Here is a 21618-nt window from a genome sequence, read left to right on the forward strand (position 1 = left end):
CAGCGTAGGGGATGCTAGGGCCGTGAGGCAGGAGTGGGTGGTTGAGCACCCTCACGGAAGCAAAGGGGGAAGGGGAATGAGATGGGAATTTGAGGAGGGAAAACCGGGAAGGGGGACAACATTTGAAATGTAAATAAATAAAATAAAAAAAAAAGTGGAAGAGAGGACAAGAGTCGAGAAAGGATTGGGTATTGGATCTCACAGGGGAGATCTTCAGTGCCTCCTCAATTTGAATCAAAGTCAGCCATACTTTAGGACAAGGCTTGTTCCTCAACACCCCTGGAGAGCAATGTGTATTGTTTACTTACTCTTGTAAGAAATATTACGTTGTGGATATAGATCACAGTTTAATTAACTTGGAGCATTTGTGATAAGCTCAGGCGTTCTCTTATTGCCTTGCAAGGAAAGAAGGTCAATGGAGGTTTACTGGAGAGATGAATAGAAAGTAAGGGGGGAGAAAAATATATCAGTGCCGACTTTCTCTTAGGACTGTGCCGTGTATCCGGTGAACATTTTGAAAAACATAATCATTAACAGATTGCTCGGTAGAATATGGCAAAAATTGAATTGATGTGTCTCCCTCGATCTGAGGGTGATTTTCCTATCACTCGACATTGCTGGGATTAGACCTCCTTATCAGAGATAACATAATGTGTGCTGGATGGTGGCGGCACACGTCTTTAATCCCAGCACTCGGGAGGCGGAGGCAGGCGGGTCTCTGAGTTCCAGGCCAGCAGGGTCTACAGAGTGAGTTCCAGGAAAGCCAGGACTACACAGAGATACCCTGTCTCAAAAATAAAAACAAACAAAACAATAAAATGTGTAATCAAATATAAAGTCTTCCATTTAGCTCCAGCTTTACCGTCTTGTAAATCTGTTTTCTCTCCAGTCTTCCGTATTGGAGTCATAACGGAATGGTTACTTTAACAATTGACGGTTTATAGGTCACTGTATTTCTTTTTCCTTGAATTCGTGGAATCTTTTAGGCTTAAAGTAGTGATAATTTTCTTCCTACCGGCAGAGGGCAAGCTTTACAGTCTGGGAGGGCTGAAGAAAAAGCACAGAGTCGGAAAGGAAGGTTTTAAAAAAAGCCCAAGTGGATACCAACAAACACCCTCTCCCAAACAAAAGCAAACAAAAAAGCTTTTAAATCTCGCATACATATCTGCAAAATAAAAATAGAGGGATGTTATCTAGTCAACACTTTTATGTCAGGCTGGAGTTTAGGTTGTTCTAAATGCTCTGCTACCATAGCATTTAAAAATAAAAATAAATTAAGAAAAAATATAGTAAATCCATGGTGCGAAAAGAATGAAATGTTTAATAAGTAGGTGATTTGCAGTAAATGATTCAATACTCATTTTACAGTCACTGCTTTTTCCAGACATGGTTTCTTTCCTACGGGCAATTCTGAATTCCGAAAGGAGCACTTACTTTGAGTGGGGCTACCTACTGTTGTGTGACTTAAATCCAACGGACCTGTCTATACCTCACCTTGCTTACTGCAAAGTTCGTGTGGGGAAATCTATCGGCTTATTTGTGGGCTGGTTAGAGCAAGAGCCTGTATTCTAGCCCAGCCTAGAAACCTTAGGAAGACATGCACCATCATTGGACCTCATTTTTCTTTCAATAATTTATAAATTCTCAAGGACATGGTTGATATAAGGTCTCTGAAAGCATGTCATCCTAAAAATTTGTGTCAGGTGCTCAACCACCAAGGAAATGATATGGAAACATCACTGAGGTTAAAATATGTTTTCTCTATGTTAAAGTTCTATTCTACATGAATTAACTGGGTGCGTGCCTGTATCCTGACACTGTAGTAACCTCAGTCTAGACATAGTATATGATTGAAAAGAAGGAAGAGACAATAGGAATAAAAGTAGACCATTTTGCTTCCATTCATTCATTACTACTGTGTATATAATATATACTGTTCAGTATGCTGCTAGGTTTCACACACACACATACACACACACTCACACAGACACACAGACACACAGACACACACACACACTGAAATGTTTGCTATAGTTTAGCAAGCTAGTCAATCTACAGAATCATATAGTTATCATTTTTGTTGGTAACTAAATTCTACTCTTTCAGCAAATTCTTAGTATTCTCTGGAATGTTTTTAACTGTGGTTTCCTTGATCTACATTTGATCTAGAGATCTCCACTTGTTCTGTCGGGTGTAACCCTGTGCCCTTTGACCTACATGTCTCCTTATGTAGGACACCCTTAGCTGCCAGCATTCTATTTTTGCATATGATTTTTAAAGAGCATTCCCTATTATTCTAAGTACAGTGGTACACATCTACTTATTCTAGTACTCAGGAGAGGAGAGCAGGAGGATCAGGAGTTTTAGGCTAGCCTTAGCTATGTGGTGAGTTTAGGGCTAGCCTGGGCTACATAAAACCATGCCTCAAAACAAACAACAAACATCTACACTTGATCTTAGCCAAAAGGTTGAGAAGCTATACAAACAGCTAATAAAAAACCAACAACCCACAAACAAATGAACATCCAAATGAAAACAAACACCACTTTCACATCCCACAAATTGTGTAAACAGTACTTTGATTTATTAGTTTATTTCACTCAGGATAATGCCACCCAGGCTCATCCTTGTTATGGTAGAGTTCAATGTCTCCTCACATGTCTACATAGTATATCACTATACTACCTATGGACTCTGAGATGTTCTCCATACCATGGCTTTAAAATAATGCTGGAATTAGCAGGAGTCCAAGAGAGCTGCAGGATATGCTGACTTCGTTTTTCTTGGGTACACACACACACACACACACACACACACACACACACACACACACAAAGAGTTCTATGTAGTACATGCATTTTTAGTTATTTAAAATTACTTAATTATTTAATTATTAAAAGGTAGCTCTTATGCCTAATCTTTGGCGAGAGAGTAACAAAGTAGACTATTGCCACTTCTTCCTAGGCTCAAGCTTCTTCCTTCTTAGACGGAGAGAGCAGCCCTTGACTTGTGCACACATGACATATGAATTCATTCACTTGTTCATTGATTTGCTAATTGGGCAATTATCTTGCTGATCTTGCTTATCTTAAAGGCAATTTGCACTCTATTGCATTCCTCACCAGACTTAGCAACACCAGTTTTTCTTCCTCCCAACTCACGTCTGAGCGGAGATTAGATGCCTGTTCTTTTTTTTACAATACAGCTATTTCAACACAAGTCATTTTTCTTTCTCCTTTTTAACACTTCTGTCCCCCCCCCCCATCTTCCAGCTGCTACTTAGTGATGTTAGAAACACCTGCTCTCTGCAGCCCTTTCTTTCTTTCTTTTTTTTTTAAGATTTATTTATTTTATTTTTATGAGTACACTGTTTTCAGAGACACCATAAGCAGGCAGTGGATCCCATTACAAATGGTTGTGAACCATCATGTGGTTGCTGGGAATTGAACTCAGGACCCCTGGAAGAGCAGTCAGTGTTCGTAACCACTGAGCCATCTCCCCAGCCCTTTTTCCTTTTTATTGGATACTTTATGTATTTTTATTTCAAATGTTATCCCCTTTCCTGGTTTTCCCCCTCTCCACTACCCCCTCCTCCTGCTTCTATGAGGATGCTCCCCCTCCCACCCACCAACTCCCACCCCAACACCTTGGCTTTCCTCTAGATTGGAGAAAAGAACCTTCTGCAGCCCTTTCTAGCACTCCTCATTTCATTCAGATGAACTAAAAGCAAGTAGCCATGGATTGAGTCTTTCAGAGCCGCACTGATGATCCATTTGAATGGGGATGAAGAAAACTAATAGAAGCTAAAAAATAAGTTAAAAATTTTCACTTTTTCTTCACTTTCTGTAATTCAATATGCTGTGCTTAAATGTTGGCATTCAAGTTTAAAACAATATCCTTTATGAAATGATTTTAATTGTTGCTATTTGCTTGTAACGTACAATATTTTATAAAATTATATATTATACATGCTTCTGTAAATAAACTTACCAATCTACAGTTTGCCAGCCAGTCAGGAATTATCTATTTCTTTGTGATTCTATTTCTTCATGAAGTTCTGCTTTCATGTCTTGAAATATTTTATTTATTTCGTTCTAGTGTATGCTTGTGTTTTCATGGTCTTCTTTAAGGCATTGGTTCATGTCTCTTTAGGTCCTTGAACACACTCATAGTTGCTACTTTGATTTCTTGTCTCACTGTGCTTCATCTAAATTCTTTTCTAGGCTATTGCAATAGACTCACAGCCTCTCCAGGAAGCGAATTGTCTTGGCTGTTTGTGTTTACTCTTTGTGCTGGGACCTCACATCTGGAGTTAGGAAGCTTGAAGTGTTTCTTGGCATAGATATCTGCTCTTGTCTTTGCTAGGTAGATATTTTGTTCTTCGGTTGGTACTGCTCCCTATGGATTCTAGACAAATGTGGTTTCTGTGGAGGGTCTGAGTCCCAGCATAGAGTGTCAACTGGGGGACCCTGGAGGAAAACATTTTTAGAGATTGGTGAATAACCTAATGAAAAAAGTTTTTATTTTTGCACTACTTTCTGTAGAAATAGCAGAACCTACATGATTCCCTGTTGCCCATAAAACTTAACTTGGTTCTACTGAAATGCAATAAGTCACACATATATGTTTAAATTATTTAAGGATATTTATTATGTATCTACTATGCACCAGGTACTAACATAAGTATTCGGGAAATATATGTAAATAAGAAAGAGATGTTTCTTTCTCAGGTAATATAAAGGACAGACACAATTAGCAATAATAAACTGTATAGAAAAGTTGGTAGTTAAAAGTGTAGTGGTAAAAAGAACAGAACAAAGTAGTAAGTTGTGGATATGAGGCTGTAATAGAAGCAATTTCTAACCAAAATTGATTCTTTTCATCTCATGTGAGGTAGTGTTCTGCCTGCATGCCTAGGGAAGGGCCGAAATGGTAGATGAGGTTCCAAGGAAAGTCTCACTGAGTAGCTGAAATTTCAGCACAACTTGACGAAAGCAGTGGAGAAATGATGGGGGAGTGATAGGGAAGTGATAAAGAAGTGGTGGAGATGGTGGAAAAATGCTGGAGAAGTGCTGGGGAAATGATGGGATAAATGATGGGGAAGTGAAAGGGAGGTGGTGGGGAAGTAATGGGTAAGTAGTGGGGAAGTGATGGGGAAGTGGTGGTGAAGTAGTGGGGAAGTGGAGTTGAAACGAAGGAGAAATGATAGGAAATTGATGGGGAAACTGATAGGAAACAATGGGGAAGTGATGAGGAAGTGATAAGGAAGTAGTGGGAAGTGAAGGAGAAGTGATGAGCCAAGTGACAGGGAAATGGTGGGGACTGATGGGGATGTGATGGTGAAGTGATGGCGAAGAGGTGGGGGAGTGGTGAGGCAGTAATGTGGAAGTGATGGGGAAGTAGTGGTGGGGAAGTGATGGGGGAAGTCATGGGGGAAGTGATATATTTAGGCTAAGAATGTTCTAGGGAGAGGTACCACTCAACTCAACACCTCTATTGTTTGTCCCTGTTGGAGGGATTGAGGAACAGGTGAAGTCATGTAACTATGTGGATTGTATATGCAGAGAGGCTGTGGGAGGAGTCTAGAGGCCTTGGGAATATCTCATTGCTGGGTTTGTAAAGTATTACTTGGACATCTATATTCGCTGTGGGTGAGTCTATTTGGGAGCTCTTAGTAGAATAACTTGACTTGATTTACATTTTCAAAGCATCTCTTGGCTGAGAATAGGCTGTTGATGCTAATGTTAGAAGTTGAAGGTCCTGTTGAGAGACTAATGGAGGGATCCAAGAGAAACAATGGCCATGGCAGAAGAAAGGATTCCCTGAACATGCAAAGGAGCAATTCTGGTAACTGAAAGAAAGTGGCTTCCTCACATCCCCCAGCCCCCATTGGCTAGATGAAGGGATAAGGAGCATCTTTCTTTAGAAAAGAAAGGAATAGGAGGCTGCAAGATTCTCTAGGTTGGTGACAAAACTGCCAGACACTACTTTTCTACACACACTATCCTGTTAATGATATTGAGGGTCTTTTAGATCTTAGATTTATTAGCATTAAAATCCCATTGTAAAATCACCTCTTAAGACAGCTGGTCAACGCTGCTCATGGTTTCTTCTGGTTTAGCTCTTCATACTTACATACTTTTTAATTTGTATGATCAGATTTTTGTCTTACATTTTGCACATGATGGAAATGACTGTGCACTGTGTTGTTGAGTGGGTAAAAGTCAGTTTGGTATATTTACTGGAGGTGAGGGAGCACATAGAATTTTAGCAACATGCTAGTTGAAGGGAACAATGAACAACCCCAGAAGTCTCAGTGTCTTTATGTTTGCTACACTCCTTCTTCTATTCTTTCATAATTTCTGCAAGATTCATATGCGATAGAGTTATCAACAAGTAGAGGGAAGGGATCAGTAAGTACAATGGTGTTGATTTCAAGCTATTTTTCAGCCACAGATATTGTAGCTGCTAACATTCTGGAACCCTCTCTTAAAGGTAAGCACTAGTCTAAATTTTATCATTGATTCATTTTACTCACTTCTGATATTTACACATGTAAAATCATAGAATGTGGTTATAAATTTATTGTGGGTTACCATGCTGATATGAAAGATAATAGTTCATTTTCATTTCTATATGTTGTTCTATAGTATGACTATGTCAAAATTTATTTTTATCTTCGAAGACTTTTGGTTTTGAGTTATACTCTTTATTGTTTCAGAATCATTGAACTTGTGCATTTGTTTGTATACATATCTGTTTAATATAGATCAGAAAGAAATTGCTAAGTCATGGGGTACATATACTTACTGTTTTTGTGAATACTTCCAAATATTGACCCAAAGTAATATTTCAGTTTTGACTGACTCTTGCAATGCCTGAGAATTTCAGGGGTTTCATCTCTTTGCCAAAATAGTATGCAATGTACATTATGGCTTTCATTGCCATATGAAGGCACTCATCTACTATGTCCTCAAATATACTGGGAAAAGAGAAAAGAATGATGCAGATACTTTTGAAATTTTACTTAATCTGCTGAATCCCTGTAGAAAACACAGACTGTATCACAAAATGGTAAGTTGCAAGGTTAAAAAGAAGCCAGAACACTGTTGCCTATGGGATTCTTTTATTGATTGGACCTGAACTCAGAACACAGCATATTTTTATGCACTAGCTGGTATCTGGCCTGGTCTTCAGTCTTAGGGAGCCATATTCTTATAACTTTACCTTATTTAGTTATGCAAGACATTTAAGTGTTTTGTCTTCGGTTATTGCTTCTAGCATGTGTAGATACCTACATGCTTTTGACTATTCACTGGAAGTGAATCTTCAGGATAGAGGAAGCTGCTGAAGTTTGGAAGACAAATTTCTTATCCTTCTAGGGAAATGGTTGGTGGGATTATACAATGCCATTTCCAGGTCCACAGGGTTGGTAGAGTTAGTTACCATATATATTCCTAGCTTGAACATTTCATAATCCAAAATATGATTAGATCAACTGTAAAAGTTTCTATGGTAGTACCAACATTGCCCAAAGTTCAAAACCTCTACTGATGTCTTAATTATGAGCCTTATAAATGGGAAAGCAGAGTTACGTTATGCTCTACAGTGGCACAGAGTAAATACTCCTAATCTCAAAGAGAAGAAGAGAGGGACAAGGAATGAACCAAATCAAAATGTAGAATGGCAACACAATGGAACAAAATTTGTAACAGTTACAAGCCCATCATCTAGGACACACAGTAAGTGTGATCTCTTTGACCTAGGCTCTACTTGTATCCTCAGTTTCCCTTTGCAGATAGATGGTCCACATTTCTGACACTTTCAATATCCTGAAGTCTCCATTACAGTTCAGACACTGCTGTCAAACCTGTGTGCACAGCCTGCTCATGGACTCTCCACAAGGAATCTGGCTCTGCTATGCTTTGTCCTCTGAGAGTTTTCTGTGGAATCTTGGTTCAAACTTCCAGGATGGTGTAGCTCTTTTATCACGCATGCCTGAAAAGCCAGCATTGCATACCTGATGCCACTTTCTGATATAGGGTGGAGAAATAGCTGGCCCACATTGAATTGTGAACCTTGAACCTTGAATTGGAGCAGGTCTGAATGCCTGCACGGCTCAACCTGGAGAAATATTTTCCTGTGTGGCTCCTTTTCTGCAGGGTCACATCAGGTCTTCCCTTTATCCCTACTTTCTTCTCATTTACTCCCCTTTCAAATAAATTTGTATTTTTACTGCCCATCCATAGCTGGATCAGAAAGATCTTTCTTTAGGGCAACCTTTCTATTGTTCCAATGCTAATTCCAAGACTTTGTCAAATGTTGCTAATATATTTAGCAGTAACACCTACTTTGTAACCAACTGTAAGTAAACACATTTGATTCCATTATGCCTGGCTTCACATTTTAAAAATCATTTCTTGCTTGGATAATTTCTCTTGAATCTTATTGTAAATCTGATTAAGTGCAATTAACAATAACCATGCCACATCCTAACTGTTGTATTTTCTTAAATTTCTCTGCCAAACAAATAGTATAAGTTAAAAAAATACAATCTCATGTATTATTTTAGGACATGAGTAGAATATAGCTATATTCTTAGACTATAATGTGAAATAGCTTTCATTTTGACAGAGTCTGTTCCATTCTGAACAAAGCTGCAAATAGGAGCACATTAATTACTCTCAGCATGGCATTTGCTCTTCCAAACTACCACCAGAATGACTTATTGCTTATAGTATTTTGGGACTTCTGTAGCTCGTATGTTTAATCTCTCTCACATTCTTCCTACAAACCAGTTAAATTGGTTCAGATTATCATAGCAGCAACCCCACTCTTGGTACCAATTTTCTTTTTTGTTTTCTTTTTTTTTTTTTTTTTATTAACTTGAGTATTTCTTATATACATTTCGAGTGTTATTCCCTTTCCCGATTTCCGGGCAAAAATCCTCCTCCCCCCTCCCCCCTCCCCTTCCCTATGGGTATTCCCCTCCCAACCCTCCCCCCATTGCCGTCCTCCCCACAACAGTCCAGTTCACTGGGGGTTCAGTCTTAGCAGGACCCAGGGCTTCCCCTTCCACTGGTCTTCTTACTAAGATGTTCATTGCTACCTATGAGGTCAGAGTCCAGGGTCAGTCCATGTATAGTCTTTAGGTAGTGGCTTAGTCCCTGGAAGCTCTGGTTGCTTGGCATTGTTGGTACCAATTTTCTATATTAGTTAGATTTGTGTTTATTGTGATTGAAATACCTGACAGAAACAACTGAGGAGAGGGAAGACTTATTCTGGTTTATACTTTTAAAAGATTTCAGTCTGCACCTACAGACAGGGAAGGCAGACAGAATTACTGGAAGAAACTTGTGACAGTGAATGTTCACATAGCATGAACCAGGGAGAAGTGTGATCAGGCTGGAAGTGCTACCCAGGATGCATGGTAAATTCTCTGTGTGGCTTTATATTGTCTTCATTGTTCATAATAATTAGGTCATGAAAACAGAGGAGTAAACTTTGGAGATTCCTGAGCCTTAGGTCCTCCCTCTCCAAAGAAGACCCTGAGACAAAGACTTTCTGATTGTTGTTTACTTAGGGACATAATTCTGGGGTAGAAAAGTAGAGCCGTTGGGAAAATGAATGAAGGACAGAGTAAAAACCTACCCAAAGGTGCATCTTTGTGCTGGTTATGGTTATGTGCCAGTGTGCCTTAATTGTACTTGTAAATACCGAAAAGGAGAGTAGTTTACAGAGGGGACCTAGAAGAGTAGAATGTGTATTAGTTATTATAGAGTCTGGATTGTTAGGAGTAGGTTCTTTCTGATGCAGGCATGTGTGTATGTATGTATACTATGTAAGTTTTTTCTTTAATTACATGTATAAGTTTGCATGTGGGTATGTAAATTTAAGTTCAGGTGCCTACCGATGCCGGAAGTTTAAGATTCCTTGAAACACAAGTTTTGGGCAGTTATAAGCCTCCCTAATACGAGCGCTTGAAATATAACTTGGGTCCTCTTGAAAGAGCAGTATGTGTTCTGAACTGCTTAAGTCATTTCTCCAGCCTCATAATTCATGAATTTAATAAATCAACTTAGGTTGTTTTTATATTTCCAGAGTTATACAGACATAACTAAAATCAATTTCGGAACATTTTTTTATTATCCCTTCTTATGAAACCCTATACTTACCTACTTCAAGCTCTAGGTAGACATCAACTACTTTCTGATTCTATTGATCTGTTGATTTTAGAAATTCTATAAAAACAGAATTACAAATATGCAATCAAAGGTACATTTGAGTCCCATGTGTACTTATTGATTTATCATGCGCATCTGCTATGAGCTGGTACTGTGCTGGGCGTGGGAGAAAGGCCATTGTTGATTAATTTTCAAATAAACAGCCCTGACTGTTCTGACCATGAATGTTGAATTTGTCAAAAAGAATATCCCCCAAAGTCTAAAAATTTCAAAAGCCCGGATATCTTGAAATTATAGCTCTTGATTAAAACCGTGATTGTAAAAAGCCAAAAATCTGGAATCCCAAGAATAACCTGTTTTTAAGCAGCAGCAGAGAGATTCTGGGGGAAAGGAACAGTAGTATCAGACAGCAGGACCAAAATGCCACTGTAGAAGGGAACTGTTTGTCTGAAATGACATTTCCCCGCAGCTTCAAGGTGCCAGCCATGCTAGCACTACCTTGAGAATAGTTACACGTACGGGGCAGAATAAGAAGACGCATCACGGCCCTGGTGTTCCACCTCGAGGGCTGCTTCTTCCAAATACCGGGCTTGTGTAGGAATGCACGTAGAAGGGGCTCCGTGTGTCCCAAAGCAATGGAGAAAGCACTGCCACAAGATGGGGAAATTTCACATAAAAACCAACTTGTAGTGGTGTCTATGAAATCATAGCGCATTTGAGAACATGGACTGCAGAGCAAATGAATGTGAGTGAGTCATCTAATATCCTGACAGAAAATAAACCAACTGTTGATGAGAAGCAACACGGGAGGGCCTCCGTTTTCTGGTGAAAAGGGATAGGGTAGAGGGGAGGAGACAGGGAGAGACTGGAAGGAGAGAAGGCAGGGAAGCTGAATACATATGTAAAGCAAATAAATAGCTCTAGCAATAATAGCAGCAACATAACAGAATGCTACAGAACTGAAAGTTAGAATCTAAAACATGATGTTTATTATCAGCACACTTATAGATCACTAATGCAGAGGGCGGGGGAGGAGCAAGACTACAAAATATAGGTAATGAACGTGAAAGTCGGTCAGCAGTTCTGGAGCACTGTTCAATCACCCATATGTAGTCTACTTTTGTCGTTTTTCATTGTCTAATTTTATTTTAAACTTTTTTTAAAATGTAAAAGTTTTCCCCTCATTATCTTAAAGAATCTACATTTTTTTTGCACATTACCATGTATTTCATCTTTATGCCATTTAAAATACTGGAAGTATAAATTATGAGCATGCCCCCATAGTTCTGATATACTTCTTGTTCCAAATCTGACTTGTTAAAATGCAGTCTCACCATGTTGACCGTATATATGCATTTTTCATGCATATAAAATGTTGAAGCTTCCTCAGTAGATGAAGAGACATGCTATTATATATTTGCTTTTCTAAAATGCAGCATTTGTCAAGTTCTCAGCTCTGTGGGTGACGGCTATATGGTGGTGAGTGAATGCAGCATTTGATTGATCTTGTCAAGAAAGCTTGTGTCGCCTGCCACTGTATTACAATGACTCAAATTAGGAATCTGGGTGCCAGTCATAGGGACATGCATTTATTCATTTTTGCTTTCTGACTTATTTAATTATGAATCAAGTTTGTCTTCTCATAACTGTTATGCCCAGGAGACAGTTGTCTCTCTGCTAGAGATAAAGAAAAGTAAATTTGTTCAGGGTATGTGGAATATGGAATCAGAAGATGGCCCAGTTCTAAGCAGCATCTAAAGTTGAGATTATAGGAAAAGAACCAGGAGATGGTGAAGAATAAGTCCATAGGCAAGAAGAGAAAACCAGAAGCATAAGGATGCAGAAACCAAAGAGGGCAAGTAGGCACTTATACCACAATCTATTATGACGTTAAAAAATAATAGCAAAGGATACCTGTGATATCCATGTGCCTTGCATTCTTTTGCATTCAGATGTTAGCTTAACACCTAATTTAGCCATCAAGAGCATTCTGGGTGGCAATTCAATAAAACAAATCCTTTAAGAAAATCCCCAGTTGTGTGCTTGAGCAGTTATGATCAACACGCATGTAACCTACAACATGGTATTAGTCACACGTGTCCATGAGACTGTGTCTTTTTACAAATGTTAAAAAGCTGCAATCCTGAGAATAGAGACACTAACAAATATTAGAGAAATTATGTGGATAAGTAGGGTGTTGAAAAGAGATTAATATGATACGTGACAGATATATGGATTTTAGACTCAGATGACGAGCATTTCAAATGCATAACAACATGGGTCACTTCAGGTAACAGAGGCATACATGGATGCTTGCGCACAGCAGGCTCACAGAAACCTAGTGTAAAGAGCCCACCCTGGCTAAAACACACACTTATCAATCTCCAGTGTGAGATCTGGAATATACAATGCAGATACTTTTCTGAGGTGTCGCCTTCTTCTACTTAATAAGGGACCACGGTGTGAGCTTCTATTCAAATTTCCACAAATGCTTAGCACATCATTACAGAATTACACAATGAGTTACAAATATTCACTTGTGCTGTCTATTCTTAGGGTAAATATGGAATCACTCGGCCCTGTTCTTGGTTCAGGGTATAAAAAAGAATTTGAAACATCCAATTCTCTACACCCATGGCTCTGTGGAGGGATGGACGCTGTGAGAAAATGAAGAGCTATGTAGCCGGAGCAGAAAACAAGGTGGGGGAGGCAGCGAGTAAGGAGTGGCCACTAAGTAAGTTTGTTTTGAAAAAAAAAACAGAGTGAAAAGGGAGGCTGTTCAAATATTTCAGAAGCACAGTGGCTCATTTTGTAAGCATCCACACTCTATATGGATAGAGATGGACCTTAAAAATGTGGGGGCTGGAGATGGCTCAGGGGTTAAGAGCCCTGACTACTCTCCCAGAGGTCCTGAGTTCAAATCTCAGCAACCACATGGTGGCTCACAACCATCTGTAATGGGATCTGATGTCCTCTTCTGGTGTGTCTGAAGACAGCTACAGTGTACTAATATATATATAAATAAATCTTTAAAAAAATGTGAGGGCAGAAACATGGAGGGTCTGGCCTGAAGTGCACAGGAGAGGCAGAGGGCCTTTGAGTGAGGTAAAACAGATACTGACTACTGGCTGGATAATGAATAAATCTCCCACAAGGAGACAATAGAACAAACCAAAGGCCTCTGGCAGCATTTGGAAGAAGGAGGGAACTCCGGGGAAGTTTCCTCTGAATAGAGTTTCCATTTTCTGAAATTAAAGAAGGTGGTGGTAGCAGTGGGGGTCCAGGATAAATAATAGATTAGTTCAGAGCTAAACAAATGATAGTCAGATGTACATTGAGATTTGAAAAAAAAGTGACCCGGAAAAATTACATCAGAGGGAAATATATTTTAACATGATTTAAACACTAGAGGAAAACAGTATTGTGTAAAACATGTTATTAATTAAAGTGACAACCAAAACCAACACAACTGATCATAGCACTAATAATTAAGTCATACTAACTTGATAAGAAAATTCTAGCTAAAATTAATGGAGATAAGTTCCATCAAATTACTAAAGAAAATACAGTAATTTTGATAACACTAAGATAGCAATTAGAAGCTTTCAAACAATCAGATAGATGTAAACATCAGTGTAAAAACCCTGCTTTGGAGTTGTGAGGATGCCAAATGTGTGCTCAATCCTCTGATAATGCAGTGTACCTCACAACTAGCTAAAATTATATCACACAGAGGCTGTGTCAGCAGGAAAGACCGATACAATATTTTACATATTCTTGGTGTGAGTTGTCCAGTTAAACCAGGGAGCCTTGGCTGCCAGGACAGTTTTCTATCATACCATGTCAAATCCAGAGGAGCCAAGCTCCTATCAACAAACAGGGCATCAAAGGAGCAAATTCACAATGCCTTTCAAAGGTCGGGTGACTGAGAAAGGTAAAAGCTGAAGGGAGCACACACTATTATGTCATTTATAAGTTACTAGCTTCTTGGAATATTCACAGAAATGCAGGTTTCAGTCATGAACATGAATGAGACAAAGGGTGAGAGTCTACTGAGCAAAGTTCTTCATTGAATAAAAGGTCTACGGCTGCATTTCTTACAGGTGCATTTCTCGCATCATTGATACATATTGTTGCCAATCTTCTATCTTGCTGATCTCAGTGTACCAAGAGGACTCTTTGTGTCTTTAAGGTTATTTGTTATTGTGCACAGCAAGTAGCATTCTGCAAAGCTTCCAAGGAGCAAAAGACTCCAAAGAAAATCGCTACACACTTATATCTGAACCCTGTAATGGCCATGAACTTCCTGGGGCAGCCTTCTTTGCTTTGCTCCCATCTCTCTGGGGACAATCCTTGTGTTACAGTTACTCATGAACAACTATTATGTTTCAGAGTAGCAGTGTTGCTTTGGTCTCTATAATGGGTGGCGCCATGACAATGTTATGCAGTTTAGGTCTTGAGTATTATATTGCTTCTATAGTCTTTTATGGAGGGATATTGCTTTAAGTCTTCTCATAATTATTCATTTTCTTACTATTTCTCAAAATTTAACTTAAATATAATTACATCATTTTCTTCCTCTCTCCGTTTCCTCATCACCTCCCATGTTACCTTCTCAAATTCAAGGCCTGCCTCATTTTGTTTGTTTGTCGTTTGGTTGGTATTTTGAGACAGGGTTTCTCTGTGTAGCCCTTGCTGTCCTAGAACTTGCTCTGTAAACCAGGGTGGCCTCAAACTCACTGAGATCTACAGCCTCTGCCTCTGAAATGCTCGTATCACAAGCTTATGCGATCACCTCAGGCTTGTTTATTTTGAGATTGTAATTTAATGACATTTCTTTTCCTTTTCGTCCCTCCAAACCTCCCACATACCCATCCCCTATCTCTTCAAATTCATGGACTCTTTTTCATTAAGTGTTATTACACTGAAACATGTGTTTGTTCATACATATACATTCCTAAATGTACCCTGTTGGGTCCATATCATGCTTCTTGCCTTAAGTTTTCAGAGCTGGTCATTTGGCACTGGATAGTCAATTGGTGAGCTCTTCCCTAGGGAGTACCATCTACTCCTCCCAACTTTACTCACTTGCATGGTCTCTTAAAAATATGTATTTTGTGCATACATACACACACATATATATTATGTGCATGCATACATGCACACATATATTTACACAACTTGTATATTTACACATACACATTATATATATACATGAACACAAACACACACATATATTAAGATGCATATACACACATATATATATATATACATATATATGTACACACATATACACACACATACACATGTGTGTGTGAAAACTGCTGAGTCCATTTAGTGTTGATTGTATGTAATTTTTTTAGGACTGATGACTTGGATAACCATTTGGGAGTTCATCACTCTGAAAAACTAACTTCCCTCAGCAGTTGTCATTGTCCCCATCAATGATGGCATGTCAACTGCTCTTATCCCTATTCAGGCCTTGTTTTAGCATCGGTATTCATGGCATAGTGTATCCCTTAGTCTACATGCATGAAGCTTCTTTTTGCAGCAGATAGAGAGCATTTCTGAAAGCCACACCCGGGGCCAACGAGGAGAATAACTGGCAAGAGTAGCTCAGACTCACTGGGCACATCGGCAGCCACCGTTACCTCCAAGGCTCAGGGGAATATCTTGGAAGAGAAGGCAAAATGGTTTTAAGCACCAGAGAGCCAGGGAGTCTTCTGTGACTGTGTGCCAACGAAGCTACACCCACGAAGTGTTAATTCCTCTTAATGAATAATCTCATTTCTGAAAACAATTGATGAGCCTTTGATTGGGGTGGGGGCCTGGTGTACAGTCTCACTTCCATGCAGATGCGTGGCAGGTGGAGAAAACAGCCAAAGGTACCCAAGGTGAAAATGAAGAGGGTCACTGGTAGCTTGTCCATTTGAAAGAGAAAACTATTACCTTGCTACAAATGCTGATGGAGAGAAAGATAGCACCGGAGATCCAGAAAGGTGGCCTGTGGAGGGAAATGCGTTTGGAACTTATGACCGGCTTGCTGTGTAGCCTCTTAGAAGAGGACTCCATGGCTAACTACAGATGTGTAGGCCTTTTTATTTTTTTCATATGCACGCTTGTTTATGCAGTGTGTATGTGTGTAGGCATGTTTGCCTGTGTGGGCACGTGAGTATGTATGTTGGTACATGCACATGTGTGTGGAAGCCTCACTGGTCACTTTCTAGCTTACTTACTGAGACAAGGACTCTTGTTGGACTCTGCTTACAGTTTGAGCTACTACTTACATGGTGGAACTGCAGGCAAAGCCACTGCTTCATCACTAGGCCAAATGTGCTTCCGTGTCAGAAGACTAGATGTCCGTGGAGATGGCATAGACTTGCTCTGATGTTTAGAGGCCAGGAAACTGAAAAGGAATCACAAGGAAGAGAAGTCAAGGAAAACCATGTTCCGAGGTCACTTCCTGTTACAAAAGAAGGATCTGATCAGTGATGATAGACTCTCTTCAGCAGAGGAGAAGAGAGACCCCGAGAAAGGCAGGTGAGTGGGGAAGACCATGTCCAGATCATCAATGATCTCCATAGGGGCTGTTTTGAGAAGAGAAGCAGGGACTAAGACATCATCATAACGGGCCCAAGAGAGAATGAACTGGAGACTTTAGACAGAAATGACTGTAACCAGAACAATGAACAACACAGACAGTGTTTGTGCCAGTGGAGAGAACTAACGAGAGGAGGGGCTGAACTGAACTAAAGAATCTCTGTCAGAAGTCATGAGAAACGTGTGCTAATAAATGGCCAGATAAGATTTTAAAAGAGCCTGGGGGTCAGTTGTGAGTTTAATGTGGGCAGCGTGAAGTCTCGTAGATTTTTCAATTGAGAATATATATTAAAAACTGTATGTATTCATAGGTGAATTCACTGAACTGGTTAATAGGCATCATTCCTTTTGATAATCTATCTCCTTAGTAAAAATAAAAAGAATTGTTTATCCTTAGGTTGGCAATTCCAGCATGCAGATGTGGTAGCTGGCCTTAATTTATGGGGCAAGGAGCTCAGGGACAGAGATTAACAGCATCCATAAGTAGCAAAGCTAAACTCAAACAATCCAATTCCAGAAGAGAGCACAGCGCACCCTGTACTACAGTCACTTTTGCTTTATTGTTCAGTAAATTAAAAATCACCTTTAATTCCATGTACAGTTGTCTTCTGGGGGGCTTACTAAAGTCATTTTTGTCTTTACCCAAATATTCTGCCTCTCCATTTCCATCAAATCAACAGACTGTATGTCTCTTGTTTGCATTTGTATAGCATGCTGATCGTGCATAATTTATATATCGGATACACACAGCTCTCTCTTTTTTTCATCTCGTTCTTGCCTACCTTTCCGTGGAGATGATCAAGTGCAGAAGGAAGAAATTAGCTTGTTTTGTAAGAGCTGCTTTATAATTGCTCAGTGCTTTATTGCTGGGTAGGCGTTACACATAAATAGTCCATTTAGTGTCCACAACGATTCTCCGAATTAAACACTAGCCTTTAAGAAAATGAAAACCGAGAGACTGATGGAAACTGGTATAGTGCATAGCTCACAGTAGACACTCAAATTAACAGCCAAATAAAAGAATGAACGAGTCAACAGCTCACAGAGTTTTGGAGAAAAGAGCCTTAACAGAAAGCTTAGAGTCCTCACTGGTAGCTCAATAATTTTTTTTTCATTAGACGATAGCTGTGTTGAGTTTGAATTCTTAGTTTTAATTAAAATCCTTTGTCTTCCAAGAACTAGCTGTTAAGATGTAACCCAAGTGGTTAGATGGAATTTCTCACTCGCCGCGTTCCCAGTATGGAGCTAGCTAGTTTTCTGTGGCGAGCGGCACTGGTACCACAGGTAGACAACTGTTCTTCAGGACAATATTGAATTAATGTTTCAGCTGATTGCTATCGCAGACTGAATTGTACAGAGCACTGCTTTTGAGGTGAAACCACTGAAGAAAGGATGATTTTCAATTACTAAAATCGCTGAAATAGTAAGGGCGGATAGACATTTAAGGCGTACTAGTTGCACGTTTTGGCTTAGGTAATTGGTATCTTTTCCTCTCTCTATTCTTCTGTTCGCTACATTTTAAGAGGTTTTGAGGGCAATATTGTTTACAGCATCCCATTCTGGAGAGTTTCTATACGTTTCCTGAGGAAGATTAGAAGCCTGCCAGATGCTGCTCTCGGAGTATGGATGGGTATGGGGAAAGATGTGCCAGCTGCTGAATCTCTCTTTTAACACAAGCTTCTCCTCAGCTCTGGGTCCTCTGGGTCTGAGAAGTCGGGGGTGGGCGGGGGGCGGACAGGGTGAATGAGGAGGGTGTGGAGGTGGAGGGCGGAGGTGAAGGGTTTGTGAAACAGTTACAGCTTGGGGATCCCCTGCTTTGTATTCCTGGTGGGCCAGAAGTGATTTGTCAGGAGTCATGCAGTTGTAAATGTTGTGCTCTCTGTATGGGAGGCTAAATGGAGGATCTGTATTTTCAGTATGTCTTACGCACGAGTCTTAGGGGAGAGGAGGGATAACCTCATTGTTGCATTAAGGTAAGTGTTACCTTTGACCTTGTATAAGGGCAACTGTCTACGTTGGCGAAGCAACACCAGGGAGTTATTTTACATTTCCTTATTGCTGCTCAGTGTCTGGAGCACTGAGGATGGACTGACACCCAACTCACAGTAGCGTATACAGCATCCTATACGGGGCCACATCCTCAGTGCTGGTCAAATCAGTGCACGATTACGCACTTTTAGTCTTCTCTTTCTGTCTAAAGCTACCGTTGTTCTGTGCTATGTAAGAGGGATTTAAACAACTGAGAATATATTCATGCTAGAGAAGAAAAATTGGGTCTGTTCGCAGATGCTGTTGCTGCCTGCCTCTCTATCGAGGCAGGATTGTTTCTGTTGAGACAAGCATGAAAGTTGTATCCCTAAGTGTCAAAATAAAATGTCTACTCGGCTTGTGTGACATCAATTAAGAACTTAGAATATCACATCCCGCAGCTCAGCAGAGAGCCCTGCCTTGCACAGGCTGCATCCTGCCCAGTCATGTTTGCAATAGCAGCCTATGACGATATTCGGGACAAGAGGTGGCACAAGCTGTGTGGTAAGGACTAAGTCACCTCTGTACTCCATTGCCAGGATAGGATAGACTACCTCAGGACACTCTTGGACATTTCAGTTAAAAGCCTTAGTCTCCCCATAGAGTGTCGCTTTGATTGATAATTTTATATGCTGGGTTTTGAGATCAGAACCTAAATTGCTTCTCAAGGAAAACTTTTAAATTAAAATTGCAGCGTGCACTGAAGTTACTGCCACGAACACTTGCTGGATAAATGGACTAAATTGAGAACATTGTAAAGGTGTAGTGCACACAGTAGGTATTGCTGGAACAGTGAGCACAGTAGGTGTCACTGGAGCAATGCTCGCAATGGGTTATCACCGGCAAAATTTACCTCTTCCTACGAATTCACGTATTTATTTTGATTCTGTTATTTCCCAAATGATTCTTGATCTTAATTGTTTGAACATAGATATTTTTGTGTTAATATTTTTTGTTTTATTTATTTATATTTATTATTATTATTTAATTTTTTTGCAGTCCAGTCCTTATCCCCCTCCTGGTCTGCCCTCTCACAGTTCCTCATCCCATTCTTCCTCCCTACCTCCCGTCTCCAAGGAGATGTCCCCACCCCACCCCACCCCACCAGACCTCCCCTCTCCCTGGGTCCTCAAGTCTCTTGAGGGTTAGGTGCATCTTCTCTCATTGAGTCCAGACCATACAGTCATCTGCTGTACATGTGTTAGGGGCCTCCTATTGGCTGGTGTGTGCTGTCTGGATGCTGGCTCAGTGTCTGAGAGATCTCGGGGGTCTAGGTTAGTTGAAACTGCTGGTCTTTCTATGGAGTCACCCTCCTCTTCCCCATTGTAAATCTTGGAGCACTCTGGAATGTGTTTAGTCGGTTTTAATTGTCTATAGCTTGGAAAGCCTTAGATCATGTTAGGGAGGGAGGAGGGCATGTATGAGTAACGAATACAAAACCAACAAAACACCTTTCTCCAAGCAGCTGCCTTATGAGAAAGGGTTCCTCCCCACCCCCACCCAGAGCAATGAAGTAAGGTGTCAAGTTCTGTATACAGTTCTGGATGGGGCCCTAAGGCATGTCCTGACAGCCCTGAGGAAGGGGACAAGTCTGGACAAACTCCCTACTGGCTGCATTCCCCTGTGTCTGTCAAAAGTGCCAGTTCATCCTCCCTAGAACACTAATTGAGCACTAATTCATTGTGGTGATGATGTATAACCTTTGGCTTATTTTATATGTTTCAAGCCTTAGGGAAATTCATTGATTTTAATTCGCTTCGACAAACATTTGTCTTTAGTCTCCATTTAAGTTGGCAATTTACAAGAACAGCAGATTTTTTTTTTCTCCTGAGAAATTAAAGCGTGCCTCACTGTGGGGCGACATTTCTGTGTCTGTCCACTCACTTCCTTCTACCGAAAAGATGTTTTATAAGGTATTACACAATTGCTTTATGTACTTGTTCTGCCGATTTATTTAGCATGGAGGAGATCGTGAATAATTTAGGGGCTTTTAGGCCACAGCCTATTCCTGGGTTAGATATCATCTTATTCTCGGAAGTACAGAACTTGGTAAGGGTTGTTCAGGGCACAGATTTTTATGGGTTTTTGGAAGGTGAATTCACTTTGGACATGGCAAAACAATTTATGCATGAGACTGCACAATGACAAACACACACACACACACACACACACACACACACACACACACACAGAAAGAAAGAAGTACACATGTGCATTTGCTCAGAACTATTTCTTTCTTTGTCCTGGACCTTGATGGATTACTGGCTTAGAAAGCAGGCAGAGATGTATAACCACAGCACTCATTTTAACAGAAGCCAGAGATTCTTCAACTCCTACCCTTTGGCTTTTTAATTCAGCTACGTGTAAAGAGGATGCTGTGAGGAAACACGTTATGATTTATGAGCCTGGATTCTGTTGCCCTAACAAGATTGCTAGGACAGCTGCAGGCTTGTTTGCTCTGAATTTCGAAAAGGGGAAAGAGAGATGTTTCCTCTCCCAACCTAGGATTCTGAGTGCTTAAAATTAGGGGGAAATGCTACTTTTAATTAATTTGTTTGTATTTGGAGGTGGGGTGAACAGCATCAGATAAGACAAAATAACTGGTATTATTTTTATTGTAATTAATTCTGTAAGATGTGGCTGCTTGGGGACCATTGTCTACACTGAGGTAACTGAAGCACATGATGGCTTTAGCGAGGAGGAGAGCAAGTCTCCCCTGTAGAAGGACTACTGTCCCCCTCCAGTTCTTATTCTGTCAAAGCCTATTTATAAGTCATATTCTATACCACTATTAGAAATTAGTTAT

The 21618-nt window shown here is 40.1% G+C and overlaps 1 protein-coding gene across 6 annotated transcripts in view; it reads left to right on the forward strand.

Annotated features, from left to right (window-relative positions):
• Positions 1-21618, forward strand: part of Tafa2 (TAFA chemokine like family member 2) — a 475874-nt gene that overhangs the window by 193722 nt on the left and 260534 nt on the right. Inside the window, exon 1 of one of the 6 annotated variants that reach the window (XM_087559019.1) lies at positions 16455-16724. The exons of the other annotated variants lie outside the window; for them this stretch is intronic. Coding sequence (XP_087415145.1) covers positions 16630-16724 — 95 coding nt within the window. The 5' untranslated portion in view covers positions 16455-16629. Of the gene's footprint in view, positions 1-16454; positions 16725-21618 lie in introns of those variants that run through there. 6 annotated transcript variants of the gene reach the window in all.

The sequence above is a fragment of the Rattus norvegicus genome, chromosome 7, assembly GCF_021556685.1.
Source record: "Rattus norvegicus strain SHRSP/BbbUtx chromosome 7, alternate assembly SHRSP_T2T, whole genome shotgun sequence".
In the NCBI taxonomy this organism is placed as follows: Eukaryota; Metazoa; Chordata; class Mammalia; order Rodentia; family Muridae; genus Rattus; species Rattus norvegicus.